Source organism: Hevea brasiliensis, chromosome 13 (genome assembly GCF_030052815.1).
Source record: "Hevea brasiliensis isolate MT/VB/25A 57/8 chromosome 13, ASM3005281v1, whole genome shotgun sequence".
Lineage (NCBI taxonomy): Eukaryota > Viridiplantae > Streptophyta > Magnoliopsida > Malpighiales > Euphorbiaceae > Hevea > Hevea brasiliensis.
The window spans coordinates 15509988-15528535 of NC_079505.1; the positions used below are offsets into that span (position 1 = coordinate 15509988).

The 18548-nt window shown below is 30.7% G+C and overlaps 3 protein-coding genes across 3 annotated transcripts; all 3 read left to right on the top strand.

The window, feature by feature from the left end:
• The first annotated feature begins 573 nt into the window (after positions 1-573).
• Positions 574-2181, top strand: LOC131171844 (G-type lectin S-receptor-like serine/threonine-protein kinase RKS1). The gene has a single exon (XM_058131873.1). The coding sequence runs from the start codon at positions 1000-1002 to the stop codon at positions 1627-1629; it is 630 nt and encodes a 209-aa protein (XP_057987856.1). The 5' UTR covers positions 574-999; the 3' UTR covers positions 1630-2181.
• LOC131172094 (G-type lectin S-receptor-like serine/threonine-protein kinase RKS1) lies at positions 1658-2230 on the top strand. The gene has a single exon (XM_058133044.1). The coding sequence runs from the start codon at positions 1658-1660 to the stop codon at positions 2228-2230; it is 573 nt and encodes a 190-aa protein (XP_057989027.1).
• Positions 2231-5009: 2779 nt separating this feature from the next.
• LOC110655051 (uncharacterized) lies at positions 5010-15613 on the top strand. The gene is made up of 14 exons (XM_058133045.1): positions 5010-6346; positions 6466-6621; positions 6726-6904; positions 7007-7217; positions 7352-7589; positions 7719-7869; positions 8375-8668; positions 11842-13144; positions 13331-13465; positions 13570-13769; positions 13873-14083; positions 14218-14455; positions 14580-14730; positions 15237-15613. The coding sequence occupies exons 1-14, from the start codon at positions 5029-5031 to the stop codon at positions 15528-15530; spliced, it is 5079 nt and encodes a 1692-aa protein (XP_057989028.1). The 5' UTR covers positions 5010-5028; the 3' UTR covers positions 15531-15613.
• The last annotated feature ends 2935 nt before the right edge of the window (positions 15614-18548 follow it).

Here is an 18548-nt window from a genome sequence, read left to right on the forward strand (position 1 = left end):
ACTTAATAATAATATTTAAAATTTAAGTATTTTTTTATATAAAACTTAGAAAGATAATTGAAATATATGCATATATAATCTAATAAATATTGTTTCAAAAAAAATAATCTAATAAATATTAAAATATTGATTTTAAAAATTAAAAATTAATTAATCAAACATATTTATTTATATTAATAAGCTTTATATTTAATTAATTTGTATTTAGTTAACATATATTTAATTATTTTTTTAATAATCCAATATGTGGAGAAATTATTCCATGTACATGCCTTCATTATCATGAGACAAAACGTGAAATCCACCGTAATAGAAGAGCCTCAGCACAGATAATCTTTTCTTGGAAAATTTCTCCTCCTTCCTTTTTAATTTATCTAAGTAGAATACAATCTAATATTATTTTTTAAAATAAATAAAATTCAATTATTTTATAAAGTTTTAATTTTCTGAAAAATTATTAATAAAAATATTTTTATATAAATTATTAATTGAAAAATATAAAATTAAACAGATTTCGTATTTCTTGTTTAATAGGAAAAGTGACATAACCTTATTTTTATATTGGCTGGCTTAGTGGAATTGGAAATTCCACCTCTTTTAACTAAAATATGGAAGAGGAGAGGGAGCTCCTCTCATTGCGTTTGCATCGTTGGGTTTCATGGAACGCAGTCCAAATATTCGATAAAATGTCACAATGAGTAGGGATTCTGCTGTAGGGTTTAATGGACCTCGTCCATTCTCTTCCTCCGTTGTTTTTGGCTTGCAAGCTCATTTTCCTCCACGTTAGTGCATTTGGTTCAATGGACACGTTTCTTCAGTCTACAATGTTCAAAAGTAGGCTACTATTGTCAATGTTTGTTGGTGAAGAAGATAAGAAATATAGTTGAAAAAAATCTCAGTTTACTTGTCAAAAGTCTTAGCTCCTTGTGGACTTTTCTAGCTTAAAAATATAACCACATCCCACATAAGTTTCATTTCAATGATGATTACAGAACCAGTATGGATTTTCGAAAGTTGTTCCTGTGTTCTTCTCTTCTAGTCCTCCATTTCGCATTTTCTTCTTCCAAAGACACCATAACTATGAACCAAACCATTCATGATGGTGACTTTCTGATCTCTAGAGAAAATAATTTTGCATTAGGATTCTTTAGCCCCGGAAGTTCCAGTTTTAGATATCTTGGAATCTGGTACCATAAAGTCCGAGAGCAAACTGTGGTGTGGGTAGCAAATAGGGATAATCCAATCAATGGTTCCTCGGGAGTTCTATCAATTGACCAATATGGAAATCTCGTTCTCCGTAGCTACCATAGCCAGAAGGTTCCTGTATGGTCTACAAATGTCTCAGTTGAGGTTGCAGATACTTGTGTTATAGCTCAGCTCTTGGATACAGGAAATTTGGTTTTGTTCCACGATAGAAGTAAAAGTACTGTGTGGGAAAGCTTTGATCATCCTACGGATACTATACTGCCAGGAATGAAACTTGGATTGAACCAAAGGACAGGCATGAAACTTTTCACTTCGGATCAACCCAAAAGGATCACCACAGGTCTTTATCTATTGGGGTATAAAATATATTTGGCGAGGCTTTCCTTGGCCCTTGAAAAGTTATATAGATATATCCAATGTTAGTTTTGTCAACAATCAAAATGAGACATATATGACCTACTCTGTTTCTGATGCTTCTGTTATCCTAAGGGTAATGTTGGACTATTCAGGACTAGTTAAGAATCTAATTTGGCATGAAAAAGATGGCAAATGGAATGAATTCTGGTCGGTACCAAAATCTCCGTGTGATCCATATGGGCGTTGTGGTACCTATGGAATATGTGATCCTCACTTTTTTAGTCGAAGATTTGAATGTGATTGTTTACCGGGGTATGAACCCAAGTCCCCAAGTGAATGGAATATTCTAAAAGATGCATCAGGCGGGTGTGTCAGGAAGCGACTAGAGTCTACCTCATCATGTGGCCATGGAGACGGATTTGTGAAAGTGGCAAATGTTAAAGTACCTGACACTTCAGCAGCAGTTTGGGTGAGCACGAATATGAGTCCAAGGGACTGTGAAAAGAATATCATGAGGAATTGTTCATGCTCTGCATATGCAAGCATAGATATTGCTGAGAAGGAGACTGGCTGTTTGACATGGTATGGCAAATTAATGGACACTGTACATAATAGGGAAGAGGGATATGATATTTATGTTCGTGTTGATGCAATTCAAAAGTCGTAGTCTTGTTGTGGAATTTTGTTATTCATTAATTGAAAATATACATTTCCAAGTCCCCACGCAAAAAGTACATTAATTGAGGACAAATTTTGTTTCTGCAGTCTTTTCTTTTAGTCCTCCATTTCACACTTTCGTCCTGCAGAGATGGCATGACCATAAACAAGCCTATTCAAGATGGTAAGCTTTTAATCATGTAGGAACTTTCTGGTTATGGTTGCTATAGAGAATGAAATTTCTATATAACTTAATGCTTAATTTGATCTATGTACTTATTGGGGATGCTCATTTTAGTCAATTTTTAACTTTTAGTCCAAATTAATGCAAAAGTTTCAATTTTAATTCAATTTAAATCAAAAATCATAAAAATGAAATTTAACTTCTTAATTTTGGGGCTAAATTAAGAAATCTAGATATTTAGTCATAAAATTAAGAAATTAAACTTCTAAATTTTTTATCTAAATCAAGAAATCCATAAATTTAGTGTAGAAATTTTAATTTTGGGTTAATTGGGGCTTAAATTAGAACTTTTGAGTTAATTTGACAAAAGGTTAAAAATTGACTAAGTTGAATATCCTCAATAAATTTAGGGTTGAAATTAAACATTTAACCATTTTGATTTTGGTTAATTGATAAGTCTCCTGTGGAAATATGGATAGACCTTATGGTGTCAGATTTCAAGATATTTATATCAGGAATTTCTAGAGCAATAAAAATCTTAAAGCAAAATTGTTTTCTTTGGAGATTAGAGGAGGATAAATTTTGACAACTGTCCCTGAACTTATCTAATTATAATATTATAGTCTCTCATTTTAAAAATATAACATAAAATCCCATCAACTTTCAAATTTTGCACAGTAAAAATCCCTCTAACCTCCAATTACTAGTTTTTCAGTTAGACGCTAACCTAGATAGTTCCAGCATAGAGTTTAGTAAGTATTTCTCTTTTCTCTCTTAAGCCATGTGTAAATTGAGTCATTTTTTATGTATAAAGAGAATAATTTTACACTTTGCATAAGAGATAAGAGAGAAATGTTAAATAACTGAGAGAGATGAGGGAGCTATTCACATCAGTTTCTAACTGAAAAATCAATAATTAAAAGTCAGAGGAATTTTACTATGTAAAATTTAAAAGTTTAGGGAGTTTTATGTTACATTTTAAAGTTAAATGACTGTAGTGTTACAACTATATAAGTTCAGAGAAAGTTGTTAAAATTTATCCGATTAGAGGAAGAAAATGTGAAATGGAGGACTAGGATGGTAATGAATAGAGTATATACAAAAATTATGATATCCAAATCCAATTTAGGGTAGTATTCTTAAAATTTAAATCTCAGCTAGATTAATATTTTTAAATTTCAAATTTGTATAGAATTTAATTAAAATTTATTCTTAACTATTCAAACTCGTATGAAACTCAATTATTATTATTATTTAAAAAACACACGAAATCATTTAATTTTATATATTTTAATTAATATTCTACATAAGAAATATTTTTTATTAATAATTTATATTTAAATTAATAATTTCATAAATATTTAAATTCTATTTTATTTAAAATAAAAAATAAAAAATTTATAAATATTATTATAAATTTTTTTTTTGTTTAATTAAATATTTATATAAACGGATTCGAGTAACGAATATCGTGGAGTTGTTGATATATAATTTCAAGGAAGAAGAAATTCCTCAACAAAACTTTGCATTTATTTTCTTTGTGATTGGTAAACAAAGCATAAAGGAAAATTACAATATTAGATAATTCGTAAAAAAAAAAAATATTTTTTCGAATATTTAATTTTGTTCGACTAAAACGAAGTTGGATGGATACAACCTAAAATTCAAAAATAAAACCTATTTGAATGCTGATGACATAACATTGGCCAGGAAAAAGAAAAACAAGCTAATCCCATTTGAATAGAATTAATTAAAAAAAAAATTCTTTCAAATTGTAGTTGTCATCATTTACCACTAGAAATTGATTTCAACTGAACCGTTCAATCAACGTTGTTGACATAATTATCCTCCAATCTACTGAAGACACCTATTTTATGTCAATTTCCAAGTGGGTTTCCTATTGAAATCAGAAAACTAATGCTCGGTTCCTTTTATGAAAAATATTATTTTAAGAAATATTTTTTAATATTTAGAGTATTTAAAAAATAAATTAATAAAAAATATTTTTTATTAAAACTTAAATAAATATCATTAATGATAAAAAAATATTTATATTTTCTACATGTAAATTATTTTTTACCAAATAAATGAAATCCAAATGTAATAAAATGAAAGTTAAGTGAATAAATTACTACTAATTTTATGATTATAAAAAAAATCAATATAAAATTCAGTTATGATTACAAAAATTTACCCAAATTTTTTAACTTATTTTTCCCATCATTCTTAGGTAGAATGCTCTTTAAAAAAAGCTATTGTTCCCTATAACAATCCCTAATAACATGATCCCCATGAAGATATAAAATTTCATTGACAACCTTTCAAATATCACATATTCCACCAATTAGCTTTATACAGAGACATTAGAATCATTTCTAAAGTTATTATACATAATTGAATTTTAAAAATAATATTTCATATTAGATTCACATTTTATATATCAAATATCTATTACTCTAATTTATTATATAAATAATTAATTAAATATAAAATAAACATTTTTGTAATAATATGATGTGGGATAACTTTTTTCTGTAAGTCTTAGCTCCTTGTGGAATTTTCTTGTTTAAAAATATGACCACATCCCACCTAAGTTTCACTTCAACGATGATTACAGAACCAGTATGGATTTTCCAAAGTTGTTCCTGCATTCTTCTCTTCTAGTCCTCCATTTCGCATTTTCTTCTTCCAAAGACACAATAACTATAAACCAAACCATTCATGATGGTGACTTTCTGATCTCTAGAGAAAATAATTTTGCATTAGGATTCTTTAGCCCCGGAAGTTCCAGGTTTAGATATCTTGGAATCTGGTACCGTAAAGTCCGAGAGCAAACTGTAGTGTGGGTAGCAAATAGGGATGATCCAATCAAGGGTTCCTCGGGAGTTCTATCAATTGACCAATATGGAAATCTCGTTCTCCGCAGCTATCATAACCAGAAAGTTCCTATATGGTCTACAAATGTCTCAGTGGAGGTTACAGATACTTGTGTGGCTCAGCTCTTGGATACAGGAAATTTGATTTTGGTCCACGATAGAAGTAAAAGTAATGTGTGGGAAAGCTTTGATCATCCTACGGATACTTGGCTGCCAGGAATGAAACTTGGGTTGGACCGAAGGACAGGCATGAACCGGTTCCCGATATGTTGGAGATCAGCAGATGACCCTGGAACTGGAAACTTCTCACTTCAGATCAACCCAAAAGGATCACCACAGTTCTTTATCTACTGGGGTATAAAATATATTTGGCGAGGCATTCCTTGGCCCTGGAAAAGCTATGCAGATGCATCCAATGACAGTTTTGTCAACAATCAAAATGAGACATATGCGACATACTCTGTTTCTGATGCTTCTGTTAGTCTAAGGTTAATGTTGGACTATTCAGGACTTGTTAAGAAACTAATTTGGCATGAAAAAGATGGCAAATGGAAAGAATTCCGGTCGATGCCAAAATCTACATGTGATCCATATGGGCATTGTGGTACCTATGGAATATGTGACCCTGACTTTCTTGGTCGAAGATTTGAATGTGATTGTTTACCGGGGTATGAACCCAAGTCCCCAAGGGACTGGCATATTCTAAAAGATGCATCAGGCGGGTGTGTCAGGAAGCGGCTAGAGTCTACCTCATTATGTGGCCATGGAGACGGATTTGTGAAAGTGGCGAATGTTAAAGTACCTGACACTTCAGCAGCAGTTTGGGTGAGCACGAATATGAGTCCAAGGGACTGTGAAAAGAATTGCATGAGGAATTGTTCATGCTCTGCATATGCAAGCATAGATATTGCTAGGAAGGAGACTGGCTGTTTGACATGGTACGGCAAATTGATGGACACTGTGCACAATGGGGCAGAGGGATATGATATTTATGTTCGTGTTGATGCAGTCGAATTAGGTAATGTATTTTTGCCTTCGACAAATTTTGAACAAAACCAATGTGTATAATCAGGTGACAAATTGGATAATCAGCGTTGCATGAATTGTTTGTGCTTGTGTTCTATCATTATACCTTGCCTTTTAACTTCCTTTTCTTTTCCTCTTTGATGGAACAATGATAAATTCTTTTCCCTACTCACACAGCTGAAATTGCCGAAAAATGGAATGGTTTTCTTAAAAGGAAGGATAGGTTAGCCGTTTTAGTAATATCTGTTGTTTCAGCTTGGTTTGTCATCATCTTGTTTACATATTTGTGGCTCAAGAAGAAGAAGAAGAAAAGGGGTAAGAAACAAGATTTTGTATGATGTTTTGTGCCTATCTATTTATATTCATACCTTTGATTTGAGTAAGCATTAAGCATTCTGGTTTCATCATTTTGATGGCAGTGAGGAACAAATGGAACAAAAGGTGGCTTGATACAATTGGCTCAGTGGAAAATCAAGTCGAAGGTAGCATGAGTCATCCAGAGATTGCTTTTTTCAATCTGAGCACTATACTTGCTGCAACTAACAGTTTCTCTCCAGCTAACAAACTAGGGCAAGGTGGTTTTGGTGTGGTTTATAAGGTGCATATATATAACTTACGTGCAAATGTCTAAAACTATGTACATGTGCTTGTCTTCGTCTCTAGTTGTTGTGAGATTCTAAATGTGAAAACATGACTGTAGGGTAAATTGTCTAATGGAAAGGACGTTGCTGTGAAAAGACTTTCAAAAGATTCGGGGCAAGGAATATATGAATTTAAAAATGAAGTTTTACTGATTGCAAAACTTCAACATCAGAATTTGGTGAAACTCATAGGATGCTGTATTCAGGGAGAGGAACCGATGCTAGTTTATGAATACATGCCAAACAAAAGCTTGGACTCCTTTCTTTTCAGTAAGTCCTGTGTATATTCTACTTTATTTAGCATTGTATTCCACAAGTTGTCTAATTCCATTTGGTTCAACAATATGAGTGATGGACATTGAATGCATAAATTGGCACTGATTCAATTGGAAATCTTTTGTTAGATGAAACAAGAAGGTCAATCTTGGATTGGAGAAAACGCTTTGATATTATCGTTGGGATTGCTCGTGGAATCTTATATATTCATCAAGATTCTAGGTTGAAAATTATCCATAGAGATCTAAAAACCAGCAATATCCTATTGGATGAAGAAATGAATCCAAAAATTTCAGATTTTAGCCTAGCTAGAATCTTCAAAGGTGACCAAACTCATGAGATGACAAACAGAATAGTTGGAACATTGTAAGTATACCTACACACTCAGCAGCTAGACACACAGAACCACTGCTAAGAATACCTTTCTATCTTACATTAAATAATTTGAAAGGAGCATTATAACTATTTTTTTTTCTATCTGTTTTTCATATGCAGTGGATACATGTCTCCAGAATATGTGGTGTTTGGAAAGTTTTCAACGAAATCTGATGTCTTTAGTTTTGGCATCATATTATTAGAGATTATTACAGGGAAAAGGAATAATAGCTTTTATCAAGAGGATTTTTACCCAAGCATGATAGGAAAAGTAAGTTAAAAAGATATGGGTAAATTATATTAATCATCATTGAATTTTACATTGATTTTCTTTGTGGTCATAAAACTAGAACTTGTTGCAATTTAGTAACTGAAATTCGATTTTGTTGCAATTAGTTTCCTGACTTCAGTGGGAAACCACCAAAAATCTGACATGGCATTCAATTTGGGGCTGGTTTTGTAAGGCTTCTTCAATTTGATTTTTGATCTAGACCTCATTTTTAGTATCTATCTTGACTTGTATATCATCTTAGATGTCCAATGAAATTCTTACCAAAATCACCACTGTCAAGTCAGCATGCACTAGTTGAAAAAAATAATAATAAAACTAGTGATCAAATTATGAAAAGTTGAATTTTTATGACCACAATAAAGAAATCCTTGTAAAATTCAGTGAGCATAAAAATATTTTACCCTTGAAGATACTTATAGTAACTAATTATTTTCCGAATTGTAATAATTTGTTTATGGGTTCATCTAATGATGAGATGTTATAGATATGGCATTTATGGAGAGAAGAGAGAGCATGGGAGATGGTTGATTCATCACTAAAGCATTCTTGTTCTCCTGATGAAGTATTGAGATGCATCCAAATTGGGCTCTTATGCTTGCAAGAAGATATAATGGAAAGACCGACCATGTCAGCTGTCGTTCTAATGTTAAATAGCGAAATTAGTCTTCCTTCTCCTAAGCAACCTGCATTCACTTTCAAAAAGTCTAGTATTATTAGTTCTAGCTCATTAGAACCAAAAGAAAGATTTTGTTCTGTGGATGAGGAGACAATTACTGAGGTTGTATATCGTTGAATATCTCTCTCATCAATTACATAAATTTTTAGTATAGAAATTCAAAATATGCTTCTTCTGATATATATATATATATATATATATATATATATATATATATATATATATATATATATATATATATATATATATTTTAGACTTAATTCGTTATGAAATTGAATCCAAAACACAAATATACGTAAATTTTATATAATTTATCTGTATAAATATTATAAAGTTAGTCCTTAAAAAGGAATATAAAAAATTGTCGAGTTGCACTTTTTTTAGAGGGTGTGAGAGTCTGTTTTCATTACATGTGACATTATACTATAAATTATTGAAAGCCCTTAAAGTTATATGTCATTCAAATGTTTTTTTATTATAATTAGTACATTTTTAATTCATTTAAATAATAAATTAATTAAATTATTGTACTTATAAAAGGAGTTTTGAAATTCAAGCATTAATTTTATGTGAAAATTACTAAAAATGCCAAGGGCTTGATAGTGTCAAGGGCTGCTGAAAATGAGCCACTAAAGCGACGGGACAGGATGATTACGTGAACATAAATGAAAGGTATGTCTTTTTATTTTAGTTAAATTAATTAATTAATTTTTATATTTTGAAAAATAAAGTTATTTTGTTTCTTTATTTTTATGAATTAATTAATTAGTGTTTATATTTTAATGAGAAATAAAAATTTTTTTATAGTGAAGAATAAATTTAAATTTATATTTTTCTAAAATCATTTAAGTATAATTTCATTCAAGTTCTTGTCACATTTTTTATGTTTTCTCTATTGAAAATTAATTTTTATAAATTATCGCCTTAATTACTTGAAATCTATATAAACTAATACTTTACTGAGTATTATTTTTCAGTAGAGAAAATACAAAAATAAAGCACAGAGAATTAAATAAAAATACAAGAATAATTTTTAAAAATTATAAATTTAAATTTAGTTTTCATGCAAAAACATTTTTATTTTTAATCTAGGAATATGTTTTTTAAATATAAGAACTAATTAGTTTTACTGAAATAAAATACTAAAAAGTTGTTTGACTGGATTAAAATTTATTTAAGTAATAAAAAAATTAATAAAAGAACTAAATAGTTTGATAAAATATCAACTAAATAATATATTTTTCAAAATACAATGACTAAATAGTTAATTTCATTAAAATGCAACAGTTAAATAGTAATTTTCTTTAAATAGGAAAGCCAATTTAATTGCGTTTTTTAATTATTTTTTTTCCTCCAGCAATGTTTGTATGATGCAAAAACTTGTTATGAAAATACTAGGGTAAACTATAATTTAATAACTGAGGTTTGAAAAAAATACTATAAATTGATATATATATATATATATATATATATATATATATATTAAAATAATAATTACATAAATAGAATTTTACAAATTATAAGGGCTTATTTTAAATAGTTATAATATTTAAGGATTTTTGTAAAATATGTGGATAATTTTGTAATAATCAAAATTTTAAGGTCCTTAAAGTAATTAATTCATATTTTAATAATTTAAACTTAAAATTTTTTAATTTTATGGGACTCACATTTTAAAAATATAAGGACTAAATTATCAATAAAAAAATTTAAAAGACTAAATTATTAAAAAAAATTTAGGAACTAAATTATTTTAAGATTAAAAATAAAAATAAAGGTATTTTGGTTATTTTTGTTAAATTAACAGTAATTTAATGGGATTATAACAATAAGAACTAAATTGTAGATTTTGTCAAATTTCAGCACTAAATTATTTATTTTTAAAAATATAAAAATTAAGTTATAAATTTTTTCAAATCTTAAAACTAAATCATAATTTACCCAAAATACTAATTTAATTGAGGTTTTCTAATATACTCTATTTTAACAAATTATTTTAATTTCATAACATATTGATAAATTTTTTTAATAATGAATCCAAATTTTTTGTATTTTAATTTTTTTAACCCTTCAAATATTATGAAAAAAATTATTATTTCCTTTTATAATGTAACATCATATAATATATATATATATAAATTATTCAATAGAAATGACAAGAGAATTATTATTCAAAGAAATGACTAGAAAATTTATAGCTTGAGTGATAAGTTCATCCGGTTAGAATTTTATTGGTTTAATATTATATTTTTATATAAATATACTTAATAATAATATTTAAAATATAAATATTTTTTATATAAAACTTAGAAAGATAATTGAAATATATGCATATATAATCTAATAAATATTGTTTCAAAAAAAATCTAATAAATATTAAAATATTGATTTTAAAAATTAAAAATTAATTAATCAAACATATTTATTTATATTAATAAGCTTTATATTTAATTAATTTGTATTTAGTTAACATATATTTAATTATTTTTTTAATAATCCAATATGTGGAGAAATTATTCCATGTACATGCGTTCATTATAATGAGACAAAACGTGAAATCCACCGTAATAGAAGAGCCTCAGCACAGATAATCTTTTCTTGGAAAATTTCTCCTCCTTTCTTTTTAATTTATCTAAGTAGAATACAATCTAATATTAATTTTTATATATACTATTTTTTAAATAAATAAAATTTTTATATATTATTTTTTAAAATAAATAAAATTCAAATATTTTATAAAGTTTTAATTTTCTGAAAAATTATTAATAAAAATATTTTTATATAAATTATTAATTAAAAAATATAAAATTAAACAGATTTCGTATTTCTTATTTAATAGGAAAAGTGACATAACCTTATTTTTATATTGGCTGGCTTAGTGGAATTGGAAATTCCACCTCTTTTAAATAAAATATGGAAGAGGAGAGGGAGCTCCTCTCATTGCGTTTGCTTCGTTGGGTTTCATGGAACGCAGTCCAAATATTCGATAAAATGTCACAATGAGTAGGGATTCTGCTATAGGGTTTAATGGACCTCGTCCATTCTCTTCCTCCGTTGTTTTTGGCTTGCAAGCTCATTTTCCTCCACGTTAGTGCATTTGGTTCAATGGACACGTTTCTTCAGTCTGCAATGTTCAAAAGTAGGCTACTATTGTCAATGTTCGTTGGTGAAGAAGACAAGAAATATAGTTAAAAAAAAATTTCAGTTTACTTGTCAAAAGTCTTAGCTCCTTGTGGACTTTTGTAGGTTAAAAATATGACCACATCCCACATAAGTTTCACTTCAATGAAGTTTCCAGAACCAGAATGGATTTTCGAAAGTTGTTCCTGCATTCTTCTCTTCTAGTCCTCCATTTCGCATTTTCTTCTTCCAAAGACACCATAACTATAAACCAAACCATTCATGATGGTGACTTTCTGATCTCTAGAGAAAATAATTTTGCATTAGGATTCTTTAGCCCCAAAAGTTCCAGGTTTAGATATCTTGGAATCTGGTACAATAAAGTCCGAGAGCAAACCGTGGCGTGGGTAGCAAATAGGGATGATCCAATCAATGGTTCCTCGGGAGTTCTATCAATTGACCAATATGGAAATCTCGTTCTCCATAGCTACCATAACCAGAAGGTTCCTGTATGGTCTACAAATGTCTCAGTGGAGGTTACAGATACTTGTGTTGTAGCTCAGCTCTTGGATACAGGAAATTTGGTTTTGTTCCACGATAGAAGTAAAAGTACTGTGTGGGAAAGCTTTGATCATCCTACGGATACTATGCTGCCAGGAATGAAACTTGGATTGAACCGAAGGACAGGTATGAACCGGTTCCCGATATGTTGGAGATCAGCAGATGACCCTGGAACTGGAAACTTTTCACTTCGGATAAACCCAAACGGATCACCACAGGTCTTTATCTACTGGGGTATAAAATATATTTGGCGAGGCATTCCTTGGCCCTTGAAAAGTTATGCAGATATATTGAATGTTAGTTTTGTCAACAATCAAAATGAGACATATATGACCTACTCTGTTTCTGATGCTTCTGTTATCCTAAGGGTAATGTTGGACTATTCAGGACTAGTTAAGAAGCTAATTTGGCAGGAAAAAGATGGCAAATGGAATGAATTCTGGTCGGTACCAAAGTCTCCGTGTGATCCATATGGGCATTGTGGTACCTATGGAATATGTGATCCTGACTTTTTTAGTCGAAGATTTGAATGTGATTGTTTACCGGGGTATGAACCCAAGTCCCCAAGGGACTGGCATATTCTAAAAGATACATCAGGCGGGTGTGTCAGGAAGCGGCTAGAGTCTACCTCATTATGCAGGCATGGAGAAGGATTTGTGAAAGTGGCAAATGTTAAAGTACCTGACACTTCAGCAGCAGTTTGGGTGAGCATGAATATGAGTCCAAGGGACTGTGAAAAGAATTGCAGGAGGAATTGTTCATGCTCTGCATATGCAAGCATAAATATTGCTGGGAAGGAGACTGGCTGTTTGACATGGTATGGCATATTAATGGACACTGTACATAATTGGAAAGAGGGATATGATATTTATGTTCGTGTTGATGCAGTTGAATTAGGTAATGTATTTTTGCCTTTGACAAATTTTGAACAAAACCAATGTGTATAATCACGTGAAAAAATTGCATAATCAGCCCTGCATGAATTGTCTGTGCCTATGTTCTATCATTATGCCTTGCCTTTTAACTTTCTTTTCTTTTCCACTTTGATGGAACAATAATAAATTCTTTTTCCTACTCACAAAGCCGAAGTCACCCAAAAATGGAATGGTTTTCTTGAAAGGAAGGATATGTTAGGCTTTTTAGTAGTATCTGTTGTTTCAGCTTGGTTTGTCATCATCTTATTTACATATTTGTGGCTCAAGAAGAAGAAGAAAAGGGGTAAGAAACAAGATTTTGTATGATGTTTTGTGCCTTTATGCGTATATTCATACCTCTGATTTGAGCAAGCATTAAGCACTCTGGCTTCATCTTTTTGATGGCAGTGAGGAACAAATGGAGCAAACAATGGCTTGATACAATTGGCAGCACATACTACAATGAAACTTCAGTGGAAAATCAAGTCGAAGGTAGCATGAGTCATCCAGAGATTGCTTTTTTCAATCTGAGCACTATACTTGCTGCAACTAACAGTTTCTCTCCGGCTAACAAACTAGGGCAAGGTGGTTTTGGCGTGGTTTATAAGGTACATATATATAACTTCTGTGCAAATGTCTCAAAACTGTGTACATGTGCTTGTCTTCGTCTCTAGTTGTTGTGAGATTCTAAATGTGAAAACATGACTGTAGGGTAAATTGTCTAATGGAAAGGAAGTTGCTGTGAAAAGACTTTCAAAAGATTCAAGGCAAGGAATAGATGAATTTAAAAATGAAGTTTTGCTGATTGCAAAACTTCAGCATCAGAATCTGGTGAAACTCATAGGATGCTGCATTCAAGGAGAGGAACCGATGCTAGTTTATGAATACATGCCAAACAAAAGCTTGGACTCCTTTCTTTTCCGTAAGTCCTGTGTATATTCTACATTATTTAGCCTTGTATTCCACAAGTTGTCTAATTCCATCTGGTTCAACAATATGAGTGATGGACATAGAATGAATAAATTGACACAGATTCAATTGGAAATCTTTTGTTAGATGAAACAAGAAGGTCAATCTTGGATTGGAGAAAGCGCTTTGATATTATCGTTGGGATTGCTCGTGGAATTTTATATATTCATCAAGATTCTAGGTTGAGAATTATCCATAGAGATCTAAAAACTAGCAACATTCTATTGGACAAAGAAATGAATCCAAAAATTTCAGATTTTGGCCTAGCTAGAATCTTCAAAGGCGACCAAACTCATGAGATGACAAACAGAATAGTTGGAACATTGTAAGTATACCTATACACCCAGCAGCTAGACACATAGAACCACTGCTAAGAATACCATTATATCTTATATTAAATAATTTGAAAGAAGCGTTACAACTATTTTTTTTCTATTTTTTATATGCAGTGGATACATGTCTCCCGAATATGTGACATTTGGAAAGTTTTCAACGAAATCTGATGTCTTTAGTTTCGGCATCATATTATTAGAGATCATTACAGGGAAAAAGAACAATAGCTTTTGTCAAGAGGATCCTTACCCAAGCATGATAGGAAAAGTAAGTTAAAAATATATGGGTAAATTATTCTAATCATCATTGAATTTTGCATTGATTTTCTTTGTAGTCATAAAATTAGAACTTGTTGCAATTTAGTAACTGAAATTCGATTTTGTTGCAATTAGTTTCCTGACTTCAATGGGAAACCCACCAGAAATCTGACATGATATTAAATTTGGGGCTAGTTTTGTAAGGCTTCTTCAATTTGTTTTTTGATCCAGACCTCATTTTCAGTATTTATCTAGACTTGTATATCATGTTAGATTTCCAATGGAATTCTTACCAAAATCACCACTATCAAGTTAGAGTGCACTAGTTAAAAAATAAAAAAAAAAAACTAGTGATCAAATTATGACAAGTTGAATTTTTATGACCACAATGAAAAAATCCATGTAAAATTTAGTGAGCATAAAAATATTTTCCCCTTGAAGATGCTTATAGTACCTAATTATCTTCGGAATTGTAATAATTTGTTTATGGGTTCATCTAATGATGAGATGTTACAGATATGGCATTTATGGAGAGAAGAAAGAGCATGGGAGATAATTGATTCATCACTAAAGCATTCTTGTTCTCCTGATGAAGTATTGAGATGCATCCAAATTGGGCTTTTATGTGTGCAAGAAGATGTATTGAAAAGACCGACCATGTCAGCTATTGTTCTAATGTTAAATAGCGAAATTAGTCTTCCTTCTCCTAAGCAACCTGCATTCACTTTCAGAAAATCTAGCTCATTAGAACCAAAAGAACGATTTTGTTCTGTGGATGAGGAAATAATTACTGAGGTTATATGTCGTTGAATGTCTCTCTCATGAATTACATAAATTTTTAGTATAGGAATCTAGGATATGCTTCTTCTGATATTAAAAAATCTTTTTATTTAGACTTGATTCGTCATGAATTTGAACTTAAAATATAAAAATACGTGAAATTTATATAATTTCTCTGTATAAATATTATAAAGTTGAGTCCTTGAAAAGGAATTATAAAAAATTGTCAAGTTGCACTTTTTTTGAGATGGTCTGAGAGTTTGTTTTTATTACATGTGACATTATTCTAAAATTTTTAAATATTTTAAAGTTATTTAATAAACTATGACAATTAGCAATGCTAATATAAATTATTGAAAGCCCTTAAAGTTATATCTCATTCAAATGTTTTTTTATTATAATTGGTACATTTTTAATTCATTTAAATAATAAATGAATTAAATTATTGTACTTACAAAGGGAGTTTTGAAATTCAAGCATTAATTTTATACGAAAATTATTGAAAATCCCAAGGGCTTGATAATGTCAAGGGCTATTGAAAAGGCTAATTAAAATGAGGATTTTAAAGCCACTAATGCGATGGAACAAGACGATTACAATGAATATAAATGAAAGGATAATCTTTTTATTTCAGTGAAATTAATTAATTAATTTTTATATTTTAAAAAAATAATTATTTTATCTTTTTATTTTTATGAACTAATTAATCAGAGTTTATATTTAAAAAAAATGTTGTTATATGAGAAATAAAAATTTTGTTATAATGGAGAATAAATTTTAAATTTATATTTTTTTAATTTTTTTTAAAAAAAGTATAATACCAAAAAAAAAATGGAATAGATTATTTATTTCCAAAAAGTTACAGAATAAGTAAATTATAGAATAAGGCTTTGTTTGGTTAGGATAAGTAAGTTAAAGAATTTTAAATTTTTTAGGAAGTATAAAAAATTAACTTATCTAATTGGGATTAAATATTCAATTCCTAAAAGTGAGACATTTTTTTTTTCACTTCTCATAAAATAACTTACTTTTTTTAAAAGGTAAAATTTTTAGAAAGTGATTTATTTAAATCAAACAAGTCCTAAGTAGCATTGAAAAGTAAGAAAAAGTGACGTTTTGGAAGGGGCATCTTTGGATGGAAAAATAAACGGTACAAAAGAATTGAATTTGGCGCATGTATATATATTTATAAGGAGTTGGCGGCTCAACCGTGCACACGTGGCTAAGAGGTATAAGGGCAATTCTGGGCCTTAACTGGACAGGATATCCTTTTCAGCACAAATGGTATCAGAGCCAACTTTATCACCTCGAAGTTGCGGGTTCGAGATGCTGGAAGCTCTAGATGCCTGCATGAATTTCCAGCAAGGACTGGCTGGGTACTGTGGGTTCAGGTGCATGGGTCCCACTAGCCTGTGCACCTGGTTTGAGCGGGGGATGTGCTCTGATACCAATTTGCCTAGGAACGAAAGGGTGTGGTTTGAATGATGTAAGCAATGAAAATAAGAATGTGCAGATCAAATGAAATAAACAGTAAATATAAACCCAGGACATCGGCAAATGTCCACAAATATAAGATATTAAAGAAAAGAAAAAAGTTTGAACTTACTGAAAATTTTTTTGAATTTTATTGAATTTGTAGGAGTTACAATAGAGTGATTTTACAAAGAAAGGGAGAGTAGTGTCTACAAAGGTGTTCAACACATGAGCTTCCTAGAGCTAACAGAGGGTTTCTAGCAGAGTTATGTTCAACTCTTTTCAAGACTCTGTCTTCTTGATTATGTCCTCCCCATAGAGAAGTGTTCTCCTTTTAAAGAGGTCCAGATGGTAGTTTTGGAATTTTCAAAATTACTATGTGGTCCGTGAGCTACTAGCTGAGAGCATCTATCCACAGTACAAAGCTGATATTGAAGAGCTTTTGTAAAGATAATTTATCTACATGCACTAAAAGTAGCCTATCTTCTTGTGCTCACTGTGCAGTCTATGAGGTGCTTTCTGGGAGCCTCTTCTAGTAGTGCAAGGATGAGAGCATCTTTCAGAGTCGGGAACATCTTTCAGTGGTGCAGAGTTGGGAGCATCTTTCAGTGGTGCAAAGCTGGACTTGTTTGCACTTGCCCAAAAGTATTTTGTAAGGTTTTTGGATGTCAACAACCAATAATGCTGCCACGTGAAATAATTTTCTTTTTTACTTTTCTTTTACTTTTTTTTTTAGGAAGAAGATCGCTCGATAGGAGGAAAGATCCCATAACAGTCATCTTCATTATCATCGCCAAGGTTGATGATAGGTTCTGAATCTGAATATGCTATGGATGTATCAGACCTAGTTTGCAAAAGTTGTTTCATGATTGCAAAGTATTCTTCCTCAATTTTTGCATTGCAAGTTGGGCCAAAGCGTGTTATTTTTGGGCCAAGAAGCTGGAGTTTGAAGGCCCTGGAAGAAAGTTTTAGGCTTTGAGCCAATCTTGAACAGCTGGTTTTTGAATTTTTTTTTCTGGGACATTGAAGGAGTCCCACCATTGTATCTTGAATCTTCTCGCAAGAATATTGGTACCATCTTGTTGATGATATTCAAGGAACCAAACAAGGACCCAAGGTAGGAAGAATTTTATATAGAAAAGGAAAAGGGCTGAGAACCATTTTTCTTTTTCTGAGGGTTTGAAGTATTGTTTGAATAGGGTGTAACTTTCTTGGATTTCTGGGGTGAGAAGGTTTGGAAGGGCTTCAAAATAATTCCACCATTGGACAAACCAAGAAGGAATTTTTGAAACATCAATGTTAATCTTAAAATAGATTAACCACGAATAGTTATTTTTATGGTTTTAGACAAGAAAGGTATTAAACCAAGCCTGTTGGTAATCCCAATAATTGAAGGATGTGTAGTGGTTTAGTTTGGTTTTGAAACTGGGGGGAAAGGTTTTGGGTTTGGAAAGGTTTGTCCCCATTCTGCCGAGTGGAGGATTTTTTGGATCTAGCAGGTTGAGTAAGCTAGATCAATATGGTTTTTGTTTAGGAAGAAATTTTTGAACTTGGCTGGTTCGGTTACTTCAAGGA

Bases quoted from the DNA above. Each gene is read 5' to 3' on its own strand.
- LOC131171844 (XM_058131873.1), top strand. From the start codon at position 1,000: ATGGATTTTCGAAAGTTGTTCCTGTGTTCTTCTCTTCTAGTCCTCCAT.
- LOC131172094 (XM_058133044.1), top strand. From the start codon at position 1,658: ATGACCTACTCTGTTTCTGATGCTTCTGTTATCCTAAGGGTAATGTTG.
- LOC110655051 (XM_058133045.1), top strand. From the start codon at position 5,029: ATGGATTTTCCAAAGTTGTTCCTGCATTCTTCTCTTCTAGTCCTCCAT. The intron at 7,870-8,374 runs GTAAGTTAAAAA...GAGATGTTATAG, and splicing joins ACCCAAGCATGATAGGAAAA to ATATGGCATTTATGGAGAGA. The intron at 13,145-13,330 runs GTAATGTATTTT...CTACTCACAAAG, and splicing joins TGTTGATGCAGTTGAATTAG to CCGAAGTCACCCAAAAATGG.